Source organism: Mirounga angustirostris, unplaced genomic scaffold, assembly GCF_029215605.1.
Source record: "Mirounga angustirostris isolate CCGP_5_RB_7025 unplaced genomic scaffold, mMirAng1.0.hap1 SCAF_10, whole genome shotgun sequence".
NCBI lineage: Eukaryota > Metazoa > Chordata > Mammalia > Carnivora > Phocidae > Mirounga > Mirounga angustirostris.
Genome location: NW_026991718.1, coordinates 138,523,602 through 138,546,158, shown reverse-complemented (window position 1 = coordinate 138,546,158; position 22,557 = coordinate 138,523,602). Strand labels below are relative to the sequence as shown.

At 57.5% G+C, this 22,557-nt stretch overlaps 1 protein-coding gene across 1 annotated transcript in view; it reads right to left on the bottom strand.

Moving 5' to 3' along the window:
- MYT1 (myelin transcription factor 1) overlaps nucleotides 1-22,167 on the bottom strand; it is a 30,054-nt gene extending 7,887 nt beyond the window's left edge. Inside the window, 13 exon segments of the mRNA XM_045886185.2 lie at nucleotides 940-1,023; nucleotides 1,438-1,500; nucleotides 6,088-6,156; nucleotides 6,268-6,330; nucleotides 7,454-7,608; nucleotides 10,356-10,613; nucleotides 11,709-11,833; nucleotides 13,892-14,106; nucleotides 17,140-17,253; nucleotides 18,262-18,352; nucleotides 18,854-18,988; nucleotides 21,102-21,939; nucleotides 21,941-22,167. Coding sequence (XP_045742141.2) covers nucleotides 940-1,023; nucleotides 1,438-1,500; nucleotides 6,088-6,156; nucleotides 6,268-6,330; nucleotides 7,454-7,608; nucleotides 10,356-10,613; nucleotides 11,709-11,833; nucleotides 13,892-14,106; nucleotides 17,140-17,253; nucleotides 18,262-18,352; nucleotides 18,854-18,988; nucleotides 21,102-21,939; nucleotides 21,941-22,120 — 2,390 coding nt within the window. The 5' untranslated portion in view covers nucleotides 22,121-22,167.
- Nucleotides 22,168-22,557: the final 390 nt, after the last annotated feature.

Below are 22,557 nucleotides of genomic sequence, written 5' to 3'. Positions count from 1 at the left end.
TGTGCACCTGCCTGGCCATGCCCTGACCAAGCCAGCCCCAAGGCCTGCACCACGATGCAGCCAGAACCCTTCCCTTCCACTCCTCAGCTGGCAAGGGGACCCAGTGCTCTGTTCACTGTCAGCTCTGAAAGTCCTGGGAAAATTGAATGGTGGGTCACTCTGTTTGCCCCTGTGGCCCAGTCTTGCCCCTACCGGCAAGGGGGGGGGGGCTTCAGGGGGCAAGTTCCCTTCTGGAAGCATAAACTTGCAATGATGCAACCCCTACCAAGTGGCGCACTCACAGGGTCAGAGTTCACACACAATCCCCCTGATGACACGTTAGGCACCCCCATGAGACGGTCAGTGGTGGGTATCAAGGGCTTTGATCATGTAAAGCCCAGGATGTCCTTGCTCCTCCCCACAGCAGTGTCGAGGTCCCAGTTCAGAGTGACCCTCCTGGGTTCCCCCCTTCCATACCAGCTCCCTGCAAAGGTATGTGAGTGTGCAGACACACACAATTCAAAAACTGATCATCTTTCTAACCATCCTCTCCTCCTTGACTCCTGCACCTGTCCTTTCCCATCAGACCACAGCTGTGCAGGTTTCAATACCCATGAGCACCCTGGGGGGCTGCTCCATGCCCTGAGCCCTCACCCAGGTGACCCCCCAGGTGCATGGGCAGCGGGGCCCTTTGCCTCTCCTGGCCCCATCAAATACCCCCAGATCTGAGGAGCCCAGACGGAAGCCAGTGCCTCTGCGTGCTCTTGATACAACACACACAGCTCACAGCTTCACAGATGTCCACATGCACAGTAGGAGAACTTCGGTAAAAATGGGCATTGTCATTGACCAGCTGTGCTAATGAAAAAGGAGTCTAGAAGGAGCTTTCTAAAATTATAACATACAGGAACATCCCAATTCTGCAAAACAACCACAGGAGTCAGCAAGACCCCAACTTACTTCATCAGCTCGGGGTCTTCCTTGTCATCCTTGGTGGGTGTCACCCTGGCTCCACTTTTCTTGGCACGAGGGCAGCCTGACAAGCTAGTTTTGAAAAAGGAAGAAAAGCCACTGTGGTCCCAGAACGGCAACATCTCCCACCCATCTGCTCCACCCATCCCTTCCAGCTCTGTGGCCAGCCACCCCCAGGGGATCCCAAGGGAACTTCTGTCCTGGAGCACTCTCAAGGGCAGGAGGGCAACGGCAGGAGGTGTCACCACGAGCCCTTTAGTCTGGTGGCAGAGGGCGACCTGATCGGGCTCAGGAACATCAATTCAGGTGACAGAGATGAACCAGGCTCCAGCTGCCGGCAACACTATTGTCTTGTTTGGAGACAGAGATGAACCAGGCTCCAGCTGCCGGCAACACTATTGTCTTGTTTGGAGCGCTGCAACTTTGTCTGAGGAAGAGACCCATCCCACTCCATCTGGCCTGGCACCCCGGGCTCGGCAGACTCACCTTCGGTGGGAGGCGTAGTTCCCAGTTATGTGGCCAGAGCCGTCACAGCCGGGTGTGGGGCACCTGTGGAGGACAGCGGAGCTGGAACCAGAGCCAGGGAAGACACTTGACCAGAAAGGCCCCCTCGGTGCCCAGCCCCCAAGCGGGCCCACCCGCCTCCTCAGCACTGGTCTCAGAAATGGCGTGCGGTCCTGGCCAGCCTGCTGCCATGACGCCTGCCCTTCAGAACGTTGCCACCCGGTCTCCCCGGTGGGTCCAAGAAGGCCAAGACGAGTACATCTCCACTGCAGGAATCACGGGCTGCCATTTCAGCCTTCGACGGGGTTCTAGGCTGGACTAGAAGGTTCCAGAACACATATGGGCCTTTAAACAGCATTCAGAAAGGCAACCCTAACAGTTAAGATGGGCTCATCTTCCTTGACATGACTAGGAGGAAGAGGGGTTGTTTTCATGGAGGATTGCCACCATCTGAGCGAATGAACTGATGTCTACTGAGCACGCATGACACACCATCCACAGCGCCGTCACCTAGAGGTGGATTTCTCAGTGAGTGCAGAAGTCCCACAGCCAGAGGCTGTTCAGCGGTGGCAGGCACTGGCCAAGGGTGAGGAGGGGGACACAAACACAGAAGCCCAACTTGATGCGTCCAAAATGTTTGACAAACATATCCCATAGAAAGTGAAAATTACACTTTAATACAAAAGTATGGGTTTTCTTAAATTATTCTTCCCTGTATGTCCATGGCAGAAGAGTGAGTGAGTTCCTGCTGGTAGCAGAATGGGGAGGTGTGCCTGATTCTGCAGGTGGATCCACCAAAAATCTCCAGAGCAGGTCTGCCACTTTGTACCTTGTTCCATGGAAGGGCGCAGCTCCAACCCTGTGGGACCTAGCAGGACCTTGGTGTTTGCATCTGGGATTTCACAGAACACTCATCTGCGGGTTCTGGTTTCATCCTCACACAGAGAAGAAACCGTGGGAGCCGAGGCCCAAGAGGGTTATGGGGACTCACATCAGCTGAAACAGGACATGGGTCTCTGCCTCTCAGTCAGTGGAGTTCCCTAAGGCACTTAGGCTCCTGTGCTGTGCCCACAGCCCTTCCTCAGCAACCTCTTCCACCGGCCAGTGCAGCACCTGGCATTTGGAGCAGGAAGCCGGCACAGCCAAAGGACCCCCCCACAGCTCTTCGGCTGCCTCCTAGAACTCAGCAGGCCAGAACTGCCTCTTCCCATCAGAGGAAGCGCAAAGCTGGTGTGGCAACATGGGAGGGGTCAATGCCCATCCCACCAGCTTCTTCTCCAATCCCACTGTCTTTCTCAAGGCATCCCATTCATCCCTGTCCTGCAGGCCACACGTGGGAAGCCTCCCTGGGCTGACAGCAGGCCCACCAGTCCAATCGCCCTCCTGTCGGATTTAGGGATAACTCAAACCCTATGAGATTATGATGGCTCCTACTCTGGTCATGTGTGGTCACATTTCAACCCACACACGTCTAGGGCAAGAAGCTTTTTGCATTTTAATAGAAACCACACACCACCTCCATCTACGTGAGCTTCACTCCTTTCACAAAAACCCCCAACCCGTACAAAGGTCCTGCTGGGACACTCTGTGCCTCTGCATCATCCAAGGTCCCAGGGTGTGAGCTGCAGTGGTTGGCCCCTTGCTGTGGGCACCAAGTCCTTCAGGCATGTCATGGTATGCCCTCACGCTACTCTCCGCTGAGGCCAAGGCCCCGTTGATGCCTCCCTGCACCCTCCTCAGCTCAGAGTGCCCTGCCAAGCGTTCTCATGGCCCGCGCTAGCAGGAGCCCTGTTCCTGCTCTCTGGAAGGCTAAGTGCAGAGACTGAGGAGGGTGCTTCTCCTTCCTGGGTTTGCAGGTGCTCGGGTGGCCGCCTGGGGCTCCACTCTTTCTCGGCTTCGGGAAAACATGGCAGAACTCAAGCTCAGTGCTGCAGGTGGTGGGCAGGGCATCAGCAGCCCCAGGCCTCGATGCCAGTAAGTGCAGGTCTGGTCTCTGGTGCAGGCCCCGTGGCACCTGTGAGTAAGGCTGGCAGGAGAGAGCATGTACATGGGGATGGTCCCTGCCAGGTCCCAGCACAAGGGGGCCCACTGAGGCACACCTTCTCCAGACCAGGGGCGGCGGGGGCGGGGGGCATATGCACTCCTTGCTGAGGCCCAATTCAATGGCTTTTCCCAAAAGGCGTGGCCAGTAGAAAATGATGTTCATGTGGCTAGAGAAGCAGGTATCCATGCTGGGCACTGGCTGTGTCAGCCACTCTCATGCCCCTGAGGACCCACAGGATCAGTTGCAGGAACCCCACCATCTGCTTCTGAGTGCATTGTCTGGGCAAGAGGAAGAATCCTGTGTCTAAAGGACACACTATAGCTTGATAGCGCACACCAGGTCTCGTCTCAGAGCCCCATCCCTGTCCCATGGTGAGGAGGCCACCCCCACCTGTCAGAGCCCCCATCACACCACTTGCAGGGTACGCACCCTGCACCTCAACTCCCCACACACAGACTGGGCTGAGTGGCCCAAGGCAGCTGTGTCCCCAGCCCCTGACCTGGGCACTTGGTAGGGAAGAGCAAATGCCCTTGGGATTCGATTAAAGCACAGAAAACACATGATCTGAGGCTGTCACTGCACCCAGTTGTTGATAGGGAGGCCATCAAAGGAGCCCCATTTGCAAGGCAGTGATGTAGGTGTCTTTTCCTCTCTGGGGACAGGTCACCTTCCCCCATCACCGCCACAAGGCTGGTCAGGAGCAGCCTCTGCAAGATGCCCACTGGACAGGAGGAGGGAGGAAGAAGAGGGAAGCACCAGCACGCCAGGACCATCTTGGAGGCCTGCCCGCATCACCCCCAGCCCTCGCTGTGGCCCGAGAGGACAGAGTTGACTCCCACAGAAAGAGCTCTGGGGCCAGAGAAGAGCTTGAGGGGAGTCAGGGCACCTTCCCAGACCTTGCCAAAGCTGATGAGTGACTTGTTTCCACACAAGACCTTCTGTTGCTATTTCTAAACAAGTTTGGGTTAAGGTTCCTCACAGGCTCTTTGTCGTAGACGAGCACTAACGCTCCCAGATGGCCATGTTTCCAGACCCAGACCAGGCCCTGAGCCCCTGCTCTGCAGGAAGAAAGGTCTGAGAGCTCTAAAATCATTCTGGCCCTCAAACTGGAAAACCATGAAAACTAATTACAGTTAAAATGCAAGTTGAATTGGGAAAGGAAATAGGAAAAAAAAACATGGGAAAGACGTTAGGAGAAGAGAGGAAGGAAAGGGAGGGGAGGTGGATGAAGAGGGTCCTGAGCCTGCAGGACCGATGGTTTCAACTTGTTGTCTGGGGCTGGACCCGGGAGTGGATGAGTGAGCATGTGAATCTGCCATGATGAGCTGAGCCTCAGAAAATGTTCACGTTAAAGCTGTTAGCTCTTAGGACGATTCTCGTGGTGGACCTTGCCCAGAACAGAGGGCCCCATTGGTAACAAGGGGCAATGACACGCTTCTGGCTGCTGGGACCAGAACAGCCTCCCCAGAGTGACAAAGAGGAGGCTGGCAGGATGGGGGCACTCTAGAGATCTAGAGCTTTCTGCCCTGTTTCTAAATCAGCTCAGGCCCCTTGGAAGCCTTTGGCAGCAACAGCTCCTCATCTTAGAGGCCCTAGGGCCCCGGCTCCTATCTGGCCCCAGACGGAATGAGCCTAGATTCAGTGGCACCCGATATGAAGGCTCAAGGGAGGGACGAACACCCCTGGAGAGGGAGTGAGCTGAGAGGACAAGAGTAGGACCTCCTTCCTGAGCCTCTGCTCAGCCTGGGAGCCCAGGATCAGCACTGCATGGCTCAGGGTCACAGTGGCTCAACTGAATGCATAAAAACCAAAGGCAATGACAGTCCCCAACTCCAGCCCCAAGAGGACACTGATAACCTGGGAAACCTCTGGGTGCTTCCATCACATTTGAGCAGGGCAGTCAAGCAGGCTAGTTGGTGCCCACAAGGTCTGGCCTGCCTGTGTGTTAGGGACAGGGAGGAAAAGCAGAAAGAGGGGATGCTCAGCAAGGAGAAGGGGATGAGCATGGAGAGGCATATCTGGGAGGATCACCAGGGGCCAAGACAGAAGCAGCTGCAGGGGTCGTAGGAGAAGGGCAGGGCAAAGAGTTTTCTCTTGCATCATCAGCACCCAGATCCCTTAGCAAGAGCCGCGCAGCCTGAAGCCCGCTGAGCCACAGCAAGACTTAGACGCCAAGGCCAGCTCTGGGCTTCTCCCACACCGCAAGGGCAGTGACAGAAGCAGGCCCAGACAACCCCATACTGGGTCCTCGGGAGAGGGAGGGTGGGCTGGGCCATCAGGAGCTGGAGGCGGGTCCTCCGGCCCTCTGTCCTCAGAGCAGTCGGCAGGGCCAAGGGCAGCACAGGGGCCTGCAGCAAGGGACAGGCAGACAGCAACACTCAGAGCAGAGACACACAGGCGGCGGCAGCAGGAGCCCCCGGCAAGCAGGTCGGCCCCTCCATGGCCTGTCTCTCTGCCCCATCCTGCTGGGAGGGGCTCCCCTGGGGCTGGAGCCCTGGAGAAGGCCGACTTTGGCTGGGGCCTCATGGAAGGAGAGAACAGAGCAAGGGAGCCACCCAAGAGACGGGAGGCCAGGAGGGCAGACATACTTGAGGTCAGCAGAATGGGCAGCCATGAGGTTTCTGAGGCTCTTGTCAGCAAGAGGGCAACCAGAGAGGCTGAAAGAGAAGAGATGGGACACTGGGGTGAGCCAGAGGGGGAGCAGAGGAGGGGAGGGGAAGACCCACCACGCAGCACCCAGGCCAGGCTGGACCCGAGCAGGGACGAACCTGCGGTGAGAGGCATAGTTCCCGGTGATGTGGCCACTGCCATCACAGCCAGGGGTGGGGCAGCTGAACAAAGGAAAAAGAGTGTCAGAACAGAACAGAGAGCAAGGCACACCTGCCAGGCCTGCCCCCCGGGCGGAGCCCACTCGGGGAGAGTGGCCGACACTTGTTCTTGACTCACCCACAAGCCAAGGGGCGACTCCCCCCCTCGGTCCTCGGACTGCAAGCTTCTCCCACACAACTTAACTCAAGGAGGAAAAAGGAACCGAATTCAAGCTCAGCTTGAAGCTAGGATGCCTCTGCATGCACACGTGTGTGCCTCTGCATGAACGTGTAGGCCGGCGGTTCTTCCCTAAAGCGGCATGACCCTCCCTGAGGACAAGGTCCCAGACCAGAGCCTGGGAAGAGTCAGCTACAAGTTTGGTTCATAGCAAGGAGAAGAGGAACCCCAGGGGCAAACTGAGCACAGGGGAAGGCTGGGTCCCCGGCGGCACAGATGCCAGCTCCCACAGTCCTGTAGAAGACGGGCTTCTCCAAGAGCGGTTGACTCGCCCTGTCAGGTCCCAAGAGCCTCCGCTGCTCTGGGCTCTGCACTTTGGATCCCCAGAAATCCCGCAAGGGGCTGCTATTATCTCAAGCTTGAAAGTGTCAAGAACCGACAGGGCAAGGCTGTGGGGTGGCATCCAACCATAGGGTGACTCCTATCTACCAGCAGCTTCCCCAGTCTGCAATGGCATCTGCTTGGACCCCGTGAAGACCAGCTCAAAGGGGCTAGCTGGGCTGCCAGAGCCGAGGGCACTGAGTCCTAAAGCAGAGTGCACGTTAGGCCTGGGCTCTGTAAGCCAGGGCAGATGGCTGTGGCTCGGGAGAGGGTCAGCTTCCCTTGGCCCTCGTCTTGCTCTTTGGGCCCGAACAGCAGCTCTTCCTTACTCTTACACTTTAGAAGTTTGTGTTAGATCCAAGTGCAGCGCAGAGATGACGGAAAACCTGTCACCCATTGCCAGGCTCAAGAGGGTCGTTGTGCAGGACGCCCAACCTCTCCGGCCAAGAGGATGGTCGGAGCTAAGCTGGGGCAGGGACAAGGCCTGGGGCTGAGCAGATCCGGTCATTAGGGACTCAGACCAGGGCACGCTTTCTTCCAGACAATGAAGGTTCTCGGGGACTCCTCTTGGTCCAGGTGGGGACTTACGTGAGCAGCTCCTTCTTTATTTCCTTGGAGAGAAACTTCATCTTAAAGTTGGTCAGGGTAACTTCCCCAGGATACTTCCGCTCCTCAAAACTCTCTTCCGACACTTCCTGGTCATCTGCTTCAGAAGAAGCAAAAGAATGGGCTGCTGGCTCTGACTGCAAAAAACCAGCAGGGAGACGTTTTAACCAGCTGGCGGGGGGCCGGGCGCCCGACCCGGGGGCTGAGGGAGAGGGACCCTTCAAACAGTGTTCGCAGAGACATTTTCTGGAGTCTCCTGCCTTCTGGATGAGGGAGGAAGCCTTACCCCCCCAAAAAGAAAGCACAGAAGACAGCACCCCTGAGGGGCTAGAGCGCTCCCCCACCTCGGCCAGAGCTGCTCAGCTGCCCCAGGGATGAGCAGGCCTGGATGCTGCCCAGTGCGGCCGGCTGCGCCACCCTCCCACGGCCTCGGGCGTGTGGGTCACCTCCACCTAACCGCCGCTGGGCCACCTTCTAGACACAAGAACCTACACAGAGTGCAGCTCCTTGGGGCTCAACAGACAGTAGCACCAAACAAGTGTTTGTTGAGATGCTATGACGAGGAGAACACAAGGCGAGCAATAGCATACAAAATGTGACCTTGTGACCCCCTGTACCTTCCCAGCCAGCGCCAGGCCCCGACCACAGCAGGCCCTTCATAAGCTCAAGTTCTAGGTCTGGAGGGGATCGGTAACCAGCAGAGGGCAGGACACTATGGACACAGGGTTGAATAAGGGCAAAAGTAGAGAAGGTCAACACCCTGCAAGTGGGTCTGTGCTCGTTCCTGGTCCAAATCCCAGTGCTGGCATGTGTGTGTGTCTCAGGCAAGGTGTTCAACCTCTCCGGGCCCAGATGGTACACTTTCAAACTTGAGATACTAGCAGCCCCTTGCAGGATTTCTGGGGATCCAAAGTGCAGAGCCCAGAGCAGCGGAGGCTCTTGGGACCTGACCGTGAATCTCGTCAGTGTCAGGGGGGTGCAATTCCTGGCACGGATACACTGATAACGATCACTACACGAGGCACGGGGAAGCGGGTCCTTCCCCTGAGCAAGCTGGCCTTAGCTGGGTCCTCAGGGTAGATGGCAGCTTCCCAGAAACACAGGGAGGAGGCTGTTCCAGGGCAGGGAGAGCAACTCAGAGGCCCATGGACACCGCCCTGACTGCTGCCAGAGGCTGGGATGGGAGGTGAGGCTAAGGGTGAGGGCGCAGCCTTACACAGGATGGATCAAGGAGCCTCAGGCAGAGCTAGAGAGTCTGAGTCAGGGGTCCAGGGCCATGGTAGAGGGGCCAGGAATGCCTGGATAAGGGAGGCATTTCTGGGGGTGACCCACCTGTGCCCAGAAGGGGGCTGGAGGAGAGGAAGGGACTGGGAGTGAGCTGAGGCTCTAAGGTGGAGAATGACGGTGGGGAGGAGTATGGGGGCAGGCTTCTGTGGGCAAGGACCTCAGGACCTCTGAGACTGATGACATGAGTCTTGGGGTGCTCAGAGGGTGTGTGAAAGGAGAAGGGGAGGGGCAAGGCAGCCACGGATGTCAGCCTGAGCTGGGGGTCATGGAAAGGGGCAGGGAGGGGCCAAGCGAGGGGCTGCAGTCACCAGGAAGGGGGCTTAAACCTGGGGGCAGGACTGGAACAAGGTAAGAGCAGACTATACTGGTAGCTCCCCCATAAGAGGGCCCCACCTGGCCTCAGACTGGGCTCCCAGTGACCAGGGAGAAAACCACCGACACGGTCCCAGGAGACCATGTCCCAGGCCAGCCCCTTCCACTCAGGGCTCAGTCTGAGAGGTGTCCCCCTTCTGGGGCCTAACCCTAAGTTATAGCCCCACCACTGTGCCAAGGGACCTCAGCCCAGGGCCCAGTCTGCTCCTCCATAACGTGGAGATACATGTGAGGTATGTAGAGGGAGCTGGGGGAGGGAGGGTTGAACTGCAGGATGGTAGTTTCCCAGAGAGGGATCTTCCACAGGGACCGTCCCCCCTGCCCTTCTGGGGTTGGTGGGTGGGGTGCTGGCAGGGATGGGGAGGGAGAAGGGAGGGGACCTGCAGGCCCGCCCACACTGTGTGGAGGCTCCCCAGAGTCTGCCATCTCACAGCTGGGCTCTGCTACTCGGGACGCACACCTCTGTGGGGAAGAGCCTTCAACCCGTCCCACTCTCAGGAGGGTAGAGTGGTTAGAAAGGGATGTCCCCCTGTCCCCAGACTGCAGCTCTGACAAAGACATCTGGCTTGTTGCTCTTTACCAGGTGGTGCTGGTCTTGGGACTCAGGCCACTGCCCACCACAGGGGGTCCTCTGTCCAAGGAGCCAGCTGGCTGGGTTGTCCTGTGGATGGTGAGCAGGGACTGCTGCCAGAACTCAGGGTGTCCCTATCTGGACAGCAGGTTGCAGGGAGGCCACAAAACCCAGGAATTTGGAACCATTCCCAAATATTTCCCATGGGATGTGAAAGAAGCCCTCCTTCTCCCCATGCTTTCCAAGGGCCCACAATGGTGATGATCACCGAATCCACGGAAGCGAGAAGACAACTTCTCTCTTAGACGGGACAAGACCACAGCATGGCCGAGGGTGAAAAACGCCCCAGGAGGGCAGGCCGACTCCTAGCTTCCTAGAGGTAGCAAGGCCCCATGCGGGCAGGGGCAGGAGTATGAGTAGAGAAGGTCAACAGGGAGGAGGCTGTTCCAGGGCAGGGAGAGCAACTCAGAGGCCCATGGACATTGCCCTGACTGCTGCCAGAGGCTGGGATGGGAGGTGAGGCTAAGGGTGAGGGCGCAGCCTTACACAGGATGGATCAAAGAGCCTCAGGCGGAGCTAGAGAGTCTGAGTCAGGAGAAGCTCTTCCTGGAGAAGCAAGCACTTTTCACACCAGCCCTCAGGCCCCACACCCACCTCCTCGGGCTCCTCCTCTCGTTGGCGGCTGGGCTTGGTGTAGTCCAGAGGTCGATCCCACTCGTCCTGGCGGGAAGCCTGGCTCGACTGGGGCGAGGTCATGGAGCTGCTCGGGGCGCTGGTGCCGCTCTGGCGCTGGGAGGCTTCGGGAGACTTCACACCAGGGCTGCTGCTGCTGGGGAAAGCGCTTTCTCGCTTGCGGTGTTTGTGCATGCTCAAGTCCAGGGTTCCATTCTCATCCACCTCAATGTCCGCAGCCTGCAATTGTGGAGGCAAGAATCCACGCTAGCGATTTCACCCTTTCCCAGGTGTGCCTTCTGGAACATTAAATCAGCATTACAGAAAGCCCAGAACAGTGTTTCCCTTGGAAGGAAGCAGAGCCAAACAAGAATAGAAGAACCTCTGAGAAGCAAGAATCTTGACTTGCCACTTCCTGAAATTCACGTGGAGAGCCTCCATTCTCTCTCAGGTCTTGCGAACATCACAAAACCTTGAGACGGGCTGACCATGATCACACAAGGACATGTACTCGACCCTCAGATTCGGGGAAGATGAGGTCACACGTGTGGGCATGACCCTCAGACTCAGGGGACCTCATGGGAACGTGTGTGGGCATGACCCTCAGACTCAGGGGAACGCATGGGAACGTGTGTGGGCATGACCCTCAGACTCAGGGGAACACATGGGAACGTGTGTGGGCATGAGCCTCAGACTCAGGGGAACGCGTGGGAACATGTGTGGGCATGACCCTCAGACTCAGGGGAACACATGGGAACGTGTGTGGGCATGACCCTCAGACTCAGGGAAACACGTGGGAACGTGTGTGGGCATGACCTTCAGACTCAGGGGAAGATGAGGTCACACGTGTGGGCATGACCCTCAGACTCAGGGGACCTCATGGGAACGTGTGTGGGCATGACCCTCAGACTCAGGGGACCGCATGGGAACGTGCGTGGGCATGACCCTCAGACTCAGGGGACCGCATGGGAACGTGTGTGGGCATGACCCTCAGACTCAGGGGAAGATGAGGTCACACGTGTGTGCAATGACCCTCAGACTCAGGGGAACACAAGGAAACCCGACCCTCAGACTTAGGAGAACATGAAGGAATATGTGTGTGCATAGCCATTCGGTCCTCCTTAGGCACAGCACACAGAGCTCTCAGAGGGGACTCATCCAACCTCTCTGGTCATCGTGAGCCACTACCAGGAGGAAGAAAAGGTAAGAATGATAATTGCCAAGTGGACACTGAGTGTCCCTAAGCGCATTTCATGCAGGGGCATGTGGTCCTGACTGCAAGTCCCACCAGCCTGTCTCTGCCTCAGAGGGGCTCCTTGTAGGGGACCCACCAACCTTGCTGGGCAGGTCCTGTGGCTTCGTGCTGAGGTTCTCGGGCATTTCCCAGCAGCGCGTGGAGAGGTTCAGGATGGCTGTGGCGGCCATGTGTGCAGCCTCGGCATCATGCGCGTAGTCGAAGCCTGCAGAGGAGGATGAAGCGCAGGGGCTGTGCCTGGGGGAAGAGGCCTTTGGGAAAGGTTTGGCTGCAAAAAGGGAACAACACCAGGCTGATACACAACTTGAATGGGAAGTGGCCACACAGACACAGTGGGGAACTTTGGATGCCTGGGAGTGCACAGGGCACAGCTATATGGAGGGTGGGCTAGGGGCAGGGTCATTCATCCCAGTCACAGGTACCCACAGCACACTCCTACTCACCCTCTCATAGGGCATTCAGGAGGCCATTTCTGGCTCATTTAAAATTTGGGCAGAGACCAGAGAGCAAAACCCTCCAAAGATATTCCAGCATCTCTGATATATCAAGCAAATACAAGTTGTCTATTGGTGAATGCTAACTGAGAGAGTAAAGAATTCTGTAAATAGGAGTGGGTGGAATATTATTCAAGTAGGAAAGTTTTTGTCACAACATCTCAAAAGGCTACTTTTGGTGTCCCCATAATACCACTTCAATAAAGTCATGTTATTATTCAAACAAACATGACCAATGAAGGCACAAAAAGTTATCTTTCTAGGAATTATATTGTAGTCATAAACTAACTCTCAGGCATGACATTTCTGATATCACAGTATCACCAGTAAATCTCCAGATCTACAAAGAGCTCCTTGTGAGTGTTACGTAGTGCCCATGCATAATGGCACCGAACAAGTGGGGCAGATGTCCACACTACAGCTGACCATCACAGAAGCCTGTCCACACCTGTGGGCGCCGTTCTCCACCTGGCTGGTCTTCCTGCCCTGACCCCTGTGCTGTCCTCCCAGCCTCTCCTCCTTCCCTTGTCTCCGCGCTGACCATCACAGAAGCCTGTCCACACCTGTGCGGGCCGTTCCCCGCCTGGCTGGGCTTCCTGCCCTGACCCCTGTGCTGTCCTCCCAGCCTCTCCTCCTCCCCTTGTCTCCGCGCTGACCACCCTCCTCCTCCCCTTGTCTCCGCGCTGACCACCCTCCTCCTCCCCTTGTCTCCGCGCTGACCACCCTCCTTCTCCCCTTGTCTCCGCGCTGACCACCCTCCTCCTCCCCTTGTCTCCGGGCTGACCACCCTCCTCCTTCCCTTGTCTCCACACTGACCATCCTCCTCCTTCCCTTGTCTCTGCGCTGACCATCACAGAAGCCTGTCCACACCTGTGGGGGCCGTTCCCCGCCTGGCTGGTCTTCCTGCCCTGACCCCTGTGCTGTCCTCCCAGCCTCTCCTCCTTCCCTTGTCTCCGTGGTGACCATCCTCCTCCTTCCCTTGTCTCCGCGCTGACCATCACAGAAGCCTGTCCACACCTGTGGGGGCCGTTCCCCGCCTGGCTGGTCTTCCTGCCCTGGCCCTTGTGCTGTCTGGGCTGGTGTCTCTGTGCTCTCTCTCATGCATTTACAACACTGAGCTCTTCCAAGTGTCATCACTTAGTGTTTCCATTATTAACATGACAGAAATTCCTCACTGCTGTATTTGAGGGCCAAACACCCACTGGGAGAGGCCAGTTCCTACCTCATGGGTAAACTGGGGTGCTTTTCCATTTTATATGTGTTTCCAGGGCTAATGGGCTTGCAAACCACAGACTGGTATATATTCAGTGACCAAAACAGGCAGGAAGGGTTGTTTTGGAATGCATTTTGTTAGTACAAGTACCCAGAAAACTTGTGGCTAATATCACAACACACTATCCAGCAAGATGGTCCACTTGCAGGAAGGCAAAGAGCTTCTCTGTCAGGGTACCCAGGCTCAGCATAGTGGTTGTCTGAGCCCCCACAGGGTGGACCACATCAGGGAAGCTATTCTTAAGCCTTTGGACATGCACACCACAAAGAACCTAGGTTTTGTTTCACAAATAGTGAAGAGACACATCACGCTTGATGGGGAACATGGCGGCAGTAACATGGGCAAGATACAGACTCCGGGAAAGCCACCATGGTAGACACTGGGATGGCCAGGTACCCCCAGGGGAGAGATTCCCTACATGCTTCTGGCGAGGGGGGTCCTTCCTCCCCCGTCTCCCAAACCCTACACCTCCCAGGAGTAGATCTCCCCAACTTACATTTAAAGGCTTTAGGTGAGGTTTCGCTGGTCTGAATCTTTGGGGCAAGCATGCGTTTGCCAAAAACCTGAGCGTCAAAACTTGCGTAGTCAAAGGTGACCTTGGAGAACTTCTCCAGCTCCTTGGCCAGGTTGGCCCTGGGTGTGGCAGGGGCCACACTAGGGCGGTAGCTTCCATACGGAGGGACTTCAAGCTGCTTCACGAAGCACATAGGCCTGAGGTGCAGGACAGAGGTGCAGAACCATGAGGACAGGGCCCAGGGATCCCAAGCCCCATCCTACAGCCTGGGCAGGAAACCCTCAGAGCCCTGTGTGCACAGAGACCCTCCCCCATGTCCCACCACTAATGGGTGTCTGGGCCTGCTCTGTATGAGAAAGAACTGCCTGTAGGGAGCAAGCAATAGAGGCCTTGAAGAAATGATGGCATGTGTCCTTGCAGACCAGAAGAAGAGGGAGGGCCTTAGACGTTCCCCCAGAACTTAGGAGGGCATGTTTCAAACAGCTCTGCTACCAGCAGTGTGAGCCCTTAGCAGGCAGGCCTCCAGGAGCATCCCTCAGAAAGTGGCCAGCCAGCCCTAGACAGAATTCTCCTGGTGCAATAATACAGCTGCCCAGTGAGGAAGGAGATGGGGCATCCAGAGGGGACATGGGTACTTCTGAGGACCAGGCTCAGGGAGGGCCCCCACATAAGGTCAGCTCTTCATGGGCCAGGGGCTCAGCCCTCCACTATTCTCTGCTTGAAGTCGGTGGAGAAGAGCCCCAGAGGGGCTGAGAGGGTTGAGAGCAGATGAAAAGGTCACTGCAAGCATCGGTTCACTGTCACCGAAGCCCTTGGAAGAGCTCAGCGTTGTAAATGCACGAGAAAGAGCACAGAGACACCAGCCCAGACAGCACAAGGGCCAGGGCAGGAAGACCAGCCAGGCGGGGAATGGCCCCCACATAAGGTGTGGACAGGCTTCTGTGATGGTCAGCGCAGAGACAAGGGAAGGAGGAGGATGGTCAGCGCGGAGACAAGGGAAGGAGGAGGGTGGTCAGCGCGGAGACAAGGGAAGGAGGAGGGTGGTCAGCATGGAGACAAGGGAAGGAGGAGGGTGGTCAGCACAGAGACAAGGGAAGGAGGAGGGTGGTCAGCGCAGAGACAAGGGAAGGAGGAGAGGCTGGGAGGACAGCACAAGGGCCAGGGCAGGAAGACCAGCCAGGCGGGGAACGGCCCCCACAGGTGTGGACAGGCTTCTGTGATGGTCAGCGCAGAGACAAGGGAAGGAGGAGGAGAGCCTGGGAGGACAACCCAAGCTCTCTTTACTCCTGACTCTGAACCAAGCAATGACTGCAGTCTGGAATTAAGAAGGGGTGGACGGTAAGGTCTCCAAGATGCTGAGTACTGTAAGAACAGGAGCCCACTGACAGACCCCGCAACCATGAGGAAATCAGCTCTGAGCCTGGACCTTGGAAAAGCAGATGCCCCCAAGCACAGGCATTCTCCCCCCAAGGAGGGCCAGGCGGCATCTGAAGAAGTTCCGGAACAGTGCTCAGGCACCGCCCAGGGGAGAAAAGAACCCTGAACTTAATATTGGTGCCACGTTTGGTTGGCTTCCTTGACCAGGGCTCCATCCCGCAGCAGACTTAGCGTCTGTGATGCCAACAGAGATTTGCAAAGACTCACCCCACACCCCAGGGCATGACCCTCAGAAACGTGGTCACAACGAATAAACAGAACCTGAACACAAGGCTCCTGCATCCTGGCCTCAATCGATACCATTTGAGGATCGTCACCAAGGGCCTGGGGAAGCAAAATGTCACCATCTTGTTCAAGCCTCCTGAGATATTTGTGAAGTCCACAAGATAACACTGTTGTCCACTTTCACAGGCAAACAAATGGAGGTCAAATTCCCAGGAGCACAGCCACCGCGTTGGAGCCTCTTTGCCCCCAACCCCGGGCTCACGGGGCCTCACCTGCCTGCTGGTTTGACATTTTACCAGTGACTTAGATCAAGTCAGGAAAAGACCTGGATTAGTAACGGACAGGAAGCTAGAAGGAACAGTTATAGGGTAAAAGTAAGAAGCAGCTTCCAACCATCCCAACAGCCAGCAAGTGGAAAGGAGCCAACTGGACATACAGGGTTGAAGGCACCCGTGGATGGGAGTGCAGGAGGGTGAGGCCCTGGCTCTGGCCCCATCCAGAGACCCCTCACAGGGGACCTGCAGAGCAAGCCCAGGTGGGTGGCTGGGTTCTCTGGTTGAGACTTTGGCAGGCACATGCCAGGGAAGGGACAGGGGGTTGGGTGGGCCCTGAAAGGAGGTGGGCCTCCCTCCAGACCAGGGTCCATGCTATTGCCCACGTTCGTGACTGCCTGACAACGGCCCTTGCCTCCCACATTCTCCTTTGAGAGGCAGACATGGGGCTGGGGTCTGGAAAACTGGGGAAGGGGAAGACTTATGTGAGTCCGAGTCCCTGAGGGAGACAGGAAGCAGATTGTCCACCGAGTATGGGCAGTAGGTAGGGAGTCACCCCGCTTGCCAAGAACAAGACTCGGAGGGTGGGCTGGCCGGGGGCCAGGGCCAGGTCCCCCAGCCGGTAACTGCGGCCTTGGGCAAGTTCCTGAGACTCGGGCCTTCATGTGTCACCTGCTTCACAGACTCACCTGGGTGGCGGGAGTGCTAAGCAGATGCATTCCGTATGGCCTTTCAGAAGCCCCCTTATTGCTGCCATATGTCCTGCCTCAGAACCTCTGGGGCCCCAAGCAGGCAATGCTCTGAAGGGCACCCCATGTACCCACTCCTCTCCCTCGGTTTCGGGCCCTTCCCCGGGGTGAGGGAGGTGTAGACAGGACAGCCAGGAAGGAGCAGCTCCCGGTGCGTCTGGGCGGCAGTGGCCCTCAGCTGGTGTAGCCTGCTCTCTTGACACAGGACAGCATCTCCACAAACAAAGCCCTGAGCAATCTCAAGCGGTGAGATCAGATGCCTTTGGGGAGAGCAGGGCAGGGGCGGCTTCGTGGGTGTTCACGCCACAGCCGAAACACTGGTGAGTGCAGCAGACGTCAGACTCTGTTCTGTGCGCCCCAGAAACTACCCTGCAGCTCTGCCCCCGGGAGGTCCCCAGGGCAACTCGGGGCATCACCACACTCATGCACATGCGTGCACGCACACACACACACACACAAGGGCACATGCAGTCCCAGAGACACTGGGAAGACCCCTGCAGGACTTGGGGAGGCAGGCGCCTTCAGTTCTGTGACTCATTTCACTCACCTGAGGATCCTGTCTGAATTGGAGCTATTCTTGGAAGGATCTCCCGTTTGAGGCTGTTGCTTCTCATGAGATTTGGCTAATTTTTCAGCAGCAGCGATGGGACACCCAGACAAACTAGAGAAAAGGCAAAGAGGACAGCTAAGCCCTCTCCTCCAGACCCTGCCTGTCCAAGCCAGGGAACCTGGAAGCACCAGCCAGAGTGTCTCTCTCACTCTGTCCTCGAGCCCGCAAACAGCAGCTGCACAGTCAGTTTCTGTCCGGGGAAACTCCAGGCAATGACACGCAAAAACCAAGTATATCCTAAATGCCTTCACGGCTTTGGGCGAAGGCACCTCCTCTGGGCAGGTCTGGGCAATGGGCCTGCGGAGCAGCTCCCTGCCCTCCCCTCACTGCTGACCGGAGCTGCCCTCGGGACCTGTCTCTGGCTCTCGCTCCATCAGCCAACCCGGGGAAGCCCAGGGCCCCACAGGCCACACAACCTGGGTGCTGACCCTGGAGGCCCAGGCCCCTCCCAGGAAAGGACCCCGTCTAATACATCAAGGGAGCAACTTCATCTGTCAGAATTAAGCTGACTGACTGCTGGCAAGGTGACAGTCCCAACCCCACTCAGGAATCTAGCCTCTTCTCAATGAAGGGGTCTCAAAAGCTCTAGCAGCCTTTGCAAGGACATCCCATCACAGCCACGGTACCCAAGGGGCTCCGGGCAAGCGTGGGGAATATGGTCACCTCTCACTGTGCAAGATGGCAGAGAGCTAAACCTTGAGTGCCTCCCAGGAGTCTCATGTCTATCTGGGCCGCGGCACCCACAGTCTAGCCCAGAGCTTGGTCCTGGCCGGCAGAGGCCCGCCATGAGCAAAAGTCAGTGTGCAGAGGCTCCCCAAACATCAGCAGGACTCACAGCCTGCACCTGGCTTTCCCCAAGGGCAGGAGGCCTCTCTGAAGGGCATATACCCATCCCTCCAGCTGCCCTCTGGTCTCTAAGGAAACCCCCAACAGGGACCACACTTCTGACCCCCCACCAAGAGGCCTGCCCTGACCTGGCACCCATCCCAAGCTGGGGCACACACACGAGGCCCAGCCCACCCCACCACGGCCCTCGCCATGCCTGGCTCCCCTCAGTACCTTCTGTGCGTGTTGCGGTTGCTGTTCACGTGGCCTTGGCCTGTACAGCCAGGAGTCGGGCACTTGAGCACATTCTCATGCATAGCCAAGACTGTAAGAGAACCAGAGGGAGGGACAGGTGAGCACAGCCCAGGAAGACGTAGGAGCCCCATCTGAAGTCTGCAACTTTGTAGGAGGACGGCAGCTTCGAGCAGCAACCCGGGAGGGCCCGCAAGCCTCAGCCCTGTCCCACTGTGGCCCCCTGCCTCCCTGGGGCAGAAACCAACTTGGCCTCAAACCCTCTGGTTGTTCTGTGATTTGCCTTTGAAATGCATGTTCACAAGCACTGCCTCTAGCCAGAAGTGAGGACAGGCTCTCTCCTTGTGCCCTTCGGAGCACAGGAGGCTGGCTCTTCCCTCGCAGGCCTCCTGGGGGCCCTGACACGGGCTGCTGTCTCAAGGTGGGTAACTGGGCACACTGCATGTCCCCAGCCTCGTAGGACTCAAGTTTGGGCATCTGCCAATCAGAAAGGGACAGGGCCCTGGGTGACTCCTCCTCCACGTGAACACCATCCAAGCAGCAGAGACGGCCTGAGCTATGCACAGCTACTCACTCTCCGGGGGGATCCTGTCCTTGTGGGGGCAACCAGACAGGCTTCGGTGGTGAGGGTACAGCCCTGTAACGTGGCCAGTGCCGTCACAGCCTGGTGTTGGACACTTGATCTCGCGCTTCTCAGCTCGTGAGGGATCTAAACACACAAGACACATCAGTTAGAGAGTAGCCAGAAAGCAGCGTTGTGGGTGGCAAGTGGGGGAGGAGGACGGGACAGCCATGGTTCTTCATTCACGCTGTCCAGAAGAGAGTGGCCAGACTGCCCAAGAGCCCGGGAGGGACCGGGGCTGGATAGTTCTGGGGAAGCTGGTCTACATCAGCCGTCCTCATGGAAAGTTGTCCCACATAACAGGATGTGCGTCATTTTAAAGAGGAGGACCCAGGTGGCAGCCAGCGCCCTCTATCCCTGCTCCTGTTGATATTGTGTGAATCCCGCTGGCTTCAGTGTGGGGGTCATGCCTCCAAGAGCCCCCATGCCTAGAGGTCCAGCCTCTGCACAGAGTCGTGAAAAATGGGACAAGTTCCTTGCCGGGATTTGGATTTGGATTTAACAAAACGAGGAGGACAAGAAGTTAACTTGCCAACAGCCGCGTGACTAATAAATGCATGGGCAGAAATTTCAACTCAAATCTCAGTTGCTGACCTCATCTAGCCTCCTGGGCCAGGAGATGTCACTACTGGGTATGGGGGCCAGAAAAGAACACCTGTCAGAGAACATCTGTCAGGACACGGATGATCCCCAGAGCAGAGCCGATGTCCCAGAGAAATTCCTAGGTGGAGCCGTCGCCTCTGGGAGAATGCAGAAGTCACACAGCCACACTCAGAACTCCCACCCCAGGCAAGGCAGAAACCCAAGGGGGTTCTGAAGTGCAGGACCCCTGGCTCTGCATCTCCACGTCCAAATGGGCAGGAAGTTGGACGTTCACCAGCCCAGCAGGCAGGGTCATCACCAACCCTTCCGCAACGCCTGCTTCCTGAACTGCTGCCACCACCACACAGACCCTGTCTGGGGCTCACGCTGCATCAGTCCCTTGGTGTGAGCCTTGTCTCTCCCACTGCCCGGTGCTTCCAGCCCGGCCATCTGCCTCACCCTGAGGCTCTGTCCCCTGGGTCCATGCCCTCAACTCCATCCCTGAAGGCAGGGCCCCCAACGTCTGTTCCCACAGGTCTGAGTCCCCCAAACACCTGGGCCTGGGGCTGTCACTCTGCCTGTGTCCCCCAGCCATGCAACCCTCAACAGTGTCCCACCGATGTCTGCCCTGATCTGTGAGCCCCAAGCCCACCACCTGCAGACTGATACCCCACACAGGCCCCAACACCTGTCCTAAATTTTGTCACCTTTACTTGGGTCTCCGTGCATCTGTGTCCCCTCAAGACCTTGCCGGTCTGAATTGAACTCTCAAGCAGCTGTCCCCCATATCTGTGCCACCCTAAAAGGGGGTCCCCTTGACAGCTATCCTCCAGGTTGAAACAATGTCCTCATCTGTGTCCCCTCAGCTGTGTCCCTCAGTATCTGCCCCAAGCCTGTCTCATGTGAGTATCCCCAGGAAATCTGTGCCCTGTGTCCCCACCTACCTACCGACTGGGCTTCCCCAGAGCTCACTCAGGTCTCTCCATGACCCAGATATGTCCTCCCAGGGTCTGCTTGTGTCTCTCCATGACCACGCAGGCCCCCAGGAAATCTGTGCCCTGTGTCCCCACCTACCTACCGACTGGGCTTCCCCAGAGCTCACTCAGGTCTCTCCATGACCCAGATATGTCCTCCCAGGGTCTGCCTGTGTCTCTCCATGACCACGCAGGCCCCCAGGAAATCTGTGCCCTGTGTCCCTACCTACCGACTGGGCTTCCCCAGAGCTCACTCAGGTCTCTCCATGACCCAGATATGTCCTCCCAGGGTCTGCCTGTGTCTCTCCATGACCACGCAGGCCCCCCGGGCTGTGGCTGTGCTCCCGGAACCAGCTCACTGTCCCTCCCACCCTCCTCCTCCCACCTGGAGCTCTGCTTCTCTCTCTGGATCACCCTATGTGAGCAGTGTGAGCCCGTTTCCTCAGTACCAACAGCCAGTCTGTGGCTGTGTGTATGTTTGTCCTTTGTCTGCACCTGCCAGCCCCGCCTCCAGTCTGTAAGGGCCTCTGGCCATGCCTCTCACTCAGCCTGCTTCTCCATGCCCAGTGGGGACAGGGAGGCACTACCCATCTCTGGATGGAGGGAGGAAGGATGGGTGTGCAGGGCCCGGCCGCCAGCCCTACCTTTGCTGCAGTAGTTCTTCCGGGCAGCATCCAGGGGCCTCACCACCTTCCCAGGCTCACCGGGGCCCAGCTGGCCCTGCTCGGTGGGTGGGCAGCCTGGCTCGCAGACGGCTTGTACCTGCTCAGCCTTCAGGGCAATAGCCTGCTCCAGGAGGCCCAGGTTCCCACGTGTCATCATGTCATACATCTCCGACTCGTCCGTGACCGCAGACTTCTGGGAGCGCGAGTCTTCGTCCTTGCCGTCATCAGAGTGCACCTCCACTATGACAGAGTACTCGGGCTTGGGGCTGGGAGAGGCCGGATGCCGGAGTTCGGGGGCCTTCTGGGTGGGGGCAAGGGGGGCATCCTCCTGGCAGATGACCTCAGGAGCGGCTACCTCCTCCTCCTCCTCCTCTTCCTCCTCTTCCTCCTCCTCCTCTTCCTCCTCCTCCTCCTCTTCCTCCTCCTCTTCCTCCTCCTCTTCCTCCTCCTCCTCCTCCTCCTCCTCCTCCTCTTCTTCCTCCTCCTCATTACCCAGGGCGACTTTCATCTTGCTGGACTCCTCACTGGCCACGCCCTCCACGGACTGGGGGCAGAGCTCCTGGGAGCGCTCCCTGGTGACTCCCGCGACTTCCTCTGTATCCTCTGGGGGGAGGAACACGTCCTTCTCCCCCTCATCACTGGTGGCCCCTTCCTCAGCCTCCTCCTGAACCAGGTGCACAACACCTGGGACCGGCTTGGCCACCTGGCCCAAGTCCTCCCCAACTAGGGTATCTACAGCGATTTGGCCCAAGTTTAAGAGAGAAGTGGCGATGATCTCCTGGTAGCTGCTGTAACTGCCCTTGGCGGGGCCCGCGGAGCTGCTGATGGGCTTGGGTCCGAAGTGGGGCTTGACAGGGGCCCTTCCTGCACAGAATCAGAAAGACGTGGGAGGAGCACAAGGGGCACCCTGCCCCAACACAGCCTGGGGAACACAAAACCCCGGGGAGGGCAGTGTGTCGGCTGTGGCAGCCCCCCTGCCTGGAACTTGGAGACGCCATGAACTTGTTTTAGGGGGAGAAGGAGTAGAGTCACTACTGTGTTTGAAGCTGAGAAATACTCTGATATTCGTCCCTAATGGTCCTCCCCTTTAGGGCTACTTTCTCAAATCAAGTAAACCTGCATTTCATAAAATGGAACTTAAAGAATACAACGGATTTTTAAAATTGCTTCACGAACGCAAAGCAGAAAACGAATTTATGTTTTTAAAAGACACAAATTTACACCTCTTAACTGCCATGACTCTGTTGTAGTGGGTGCTCACCACACACAGGCCCTGTGGGATGGTCGACAAGGATGCCCAGGGTGCAGGAGCCAGCCTTGCCATCCGCCCATCCCAGGATGGGACCAGCCGGGGCTGGTGCCCAAACCCCAAACTCCCTCCTCTGTAAGAAAGCGGGCAAGCTAGTCCTTTCTCCCTAGAGCACATGGGGCCACA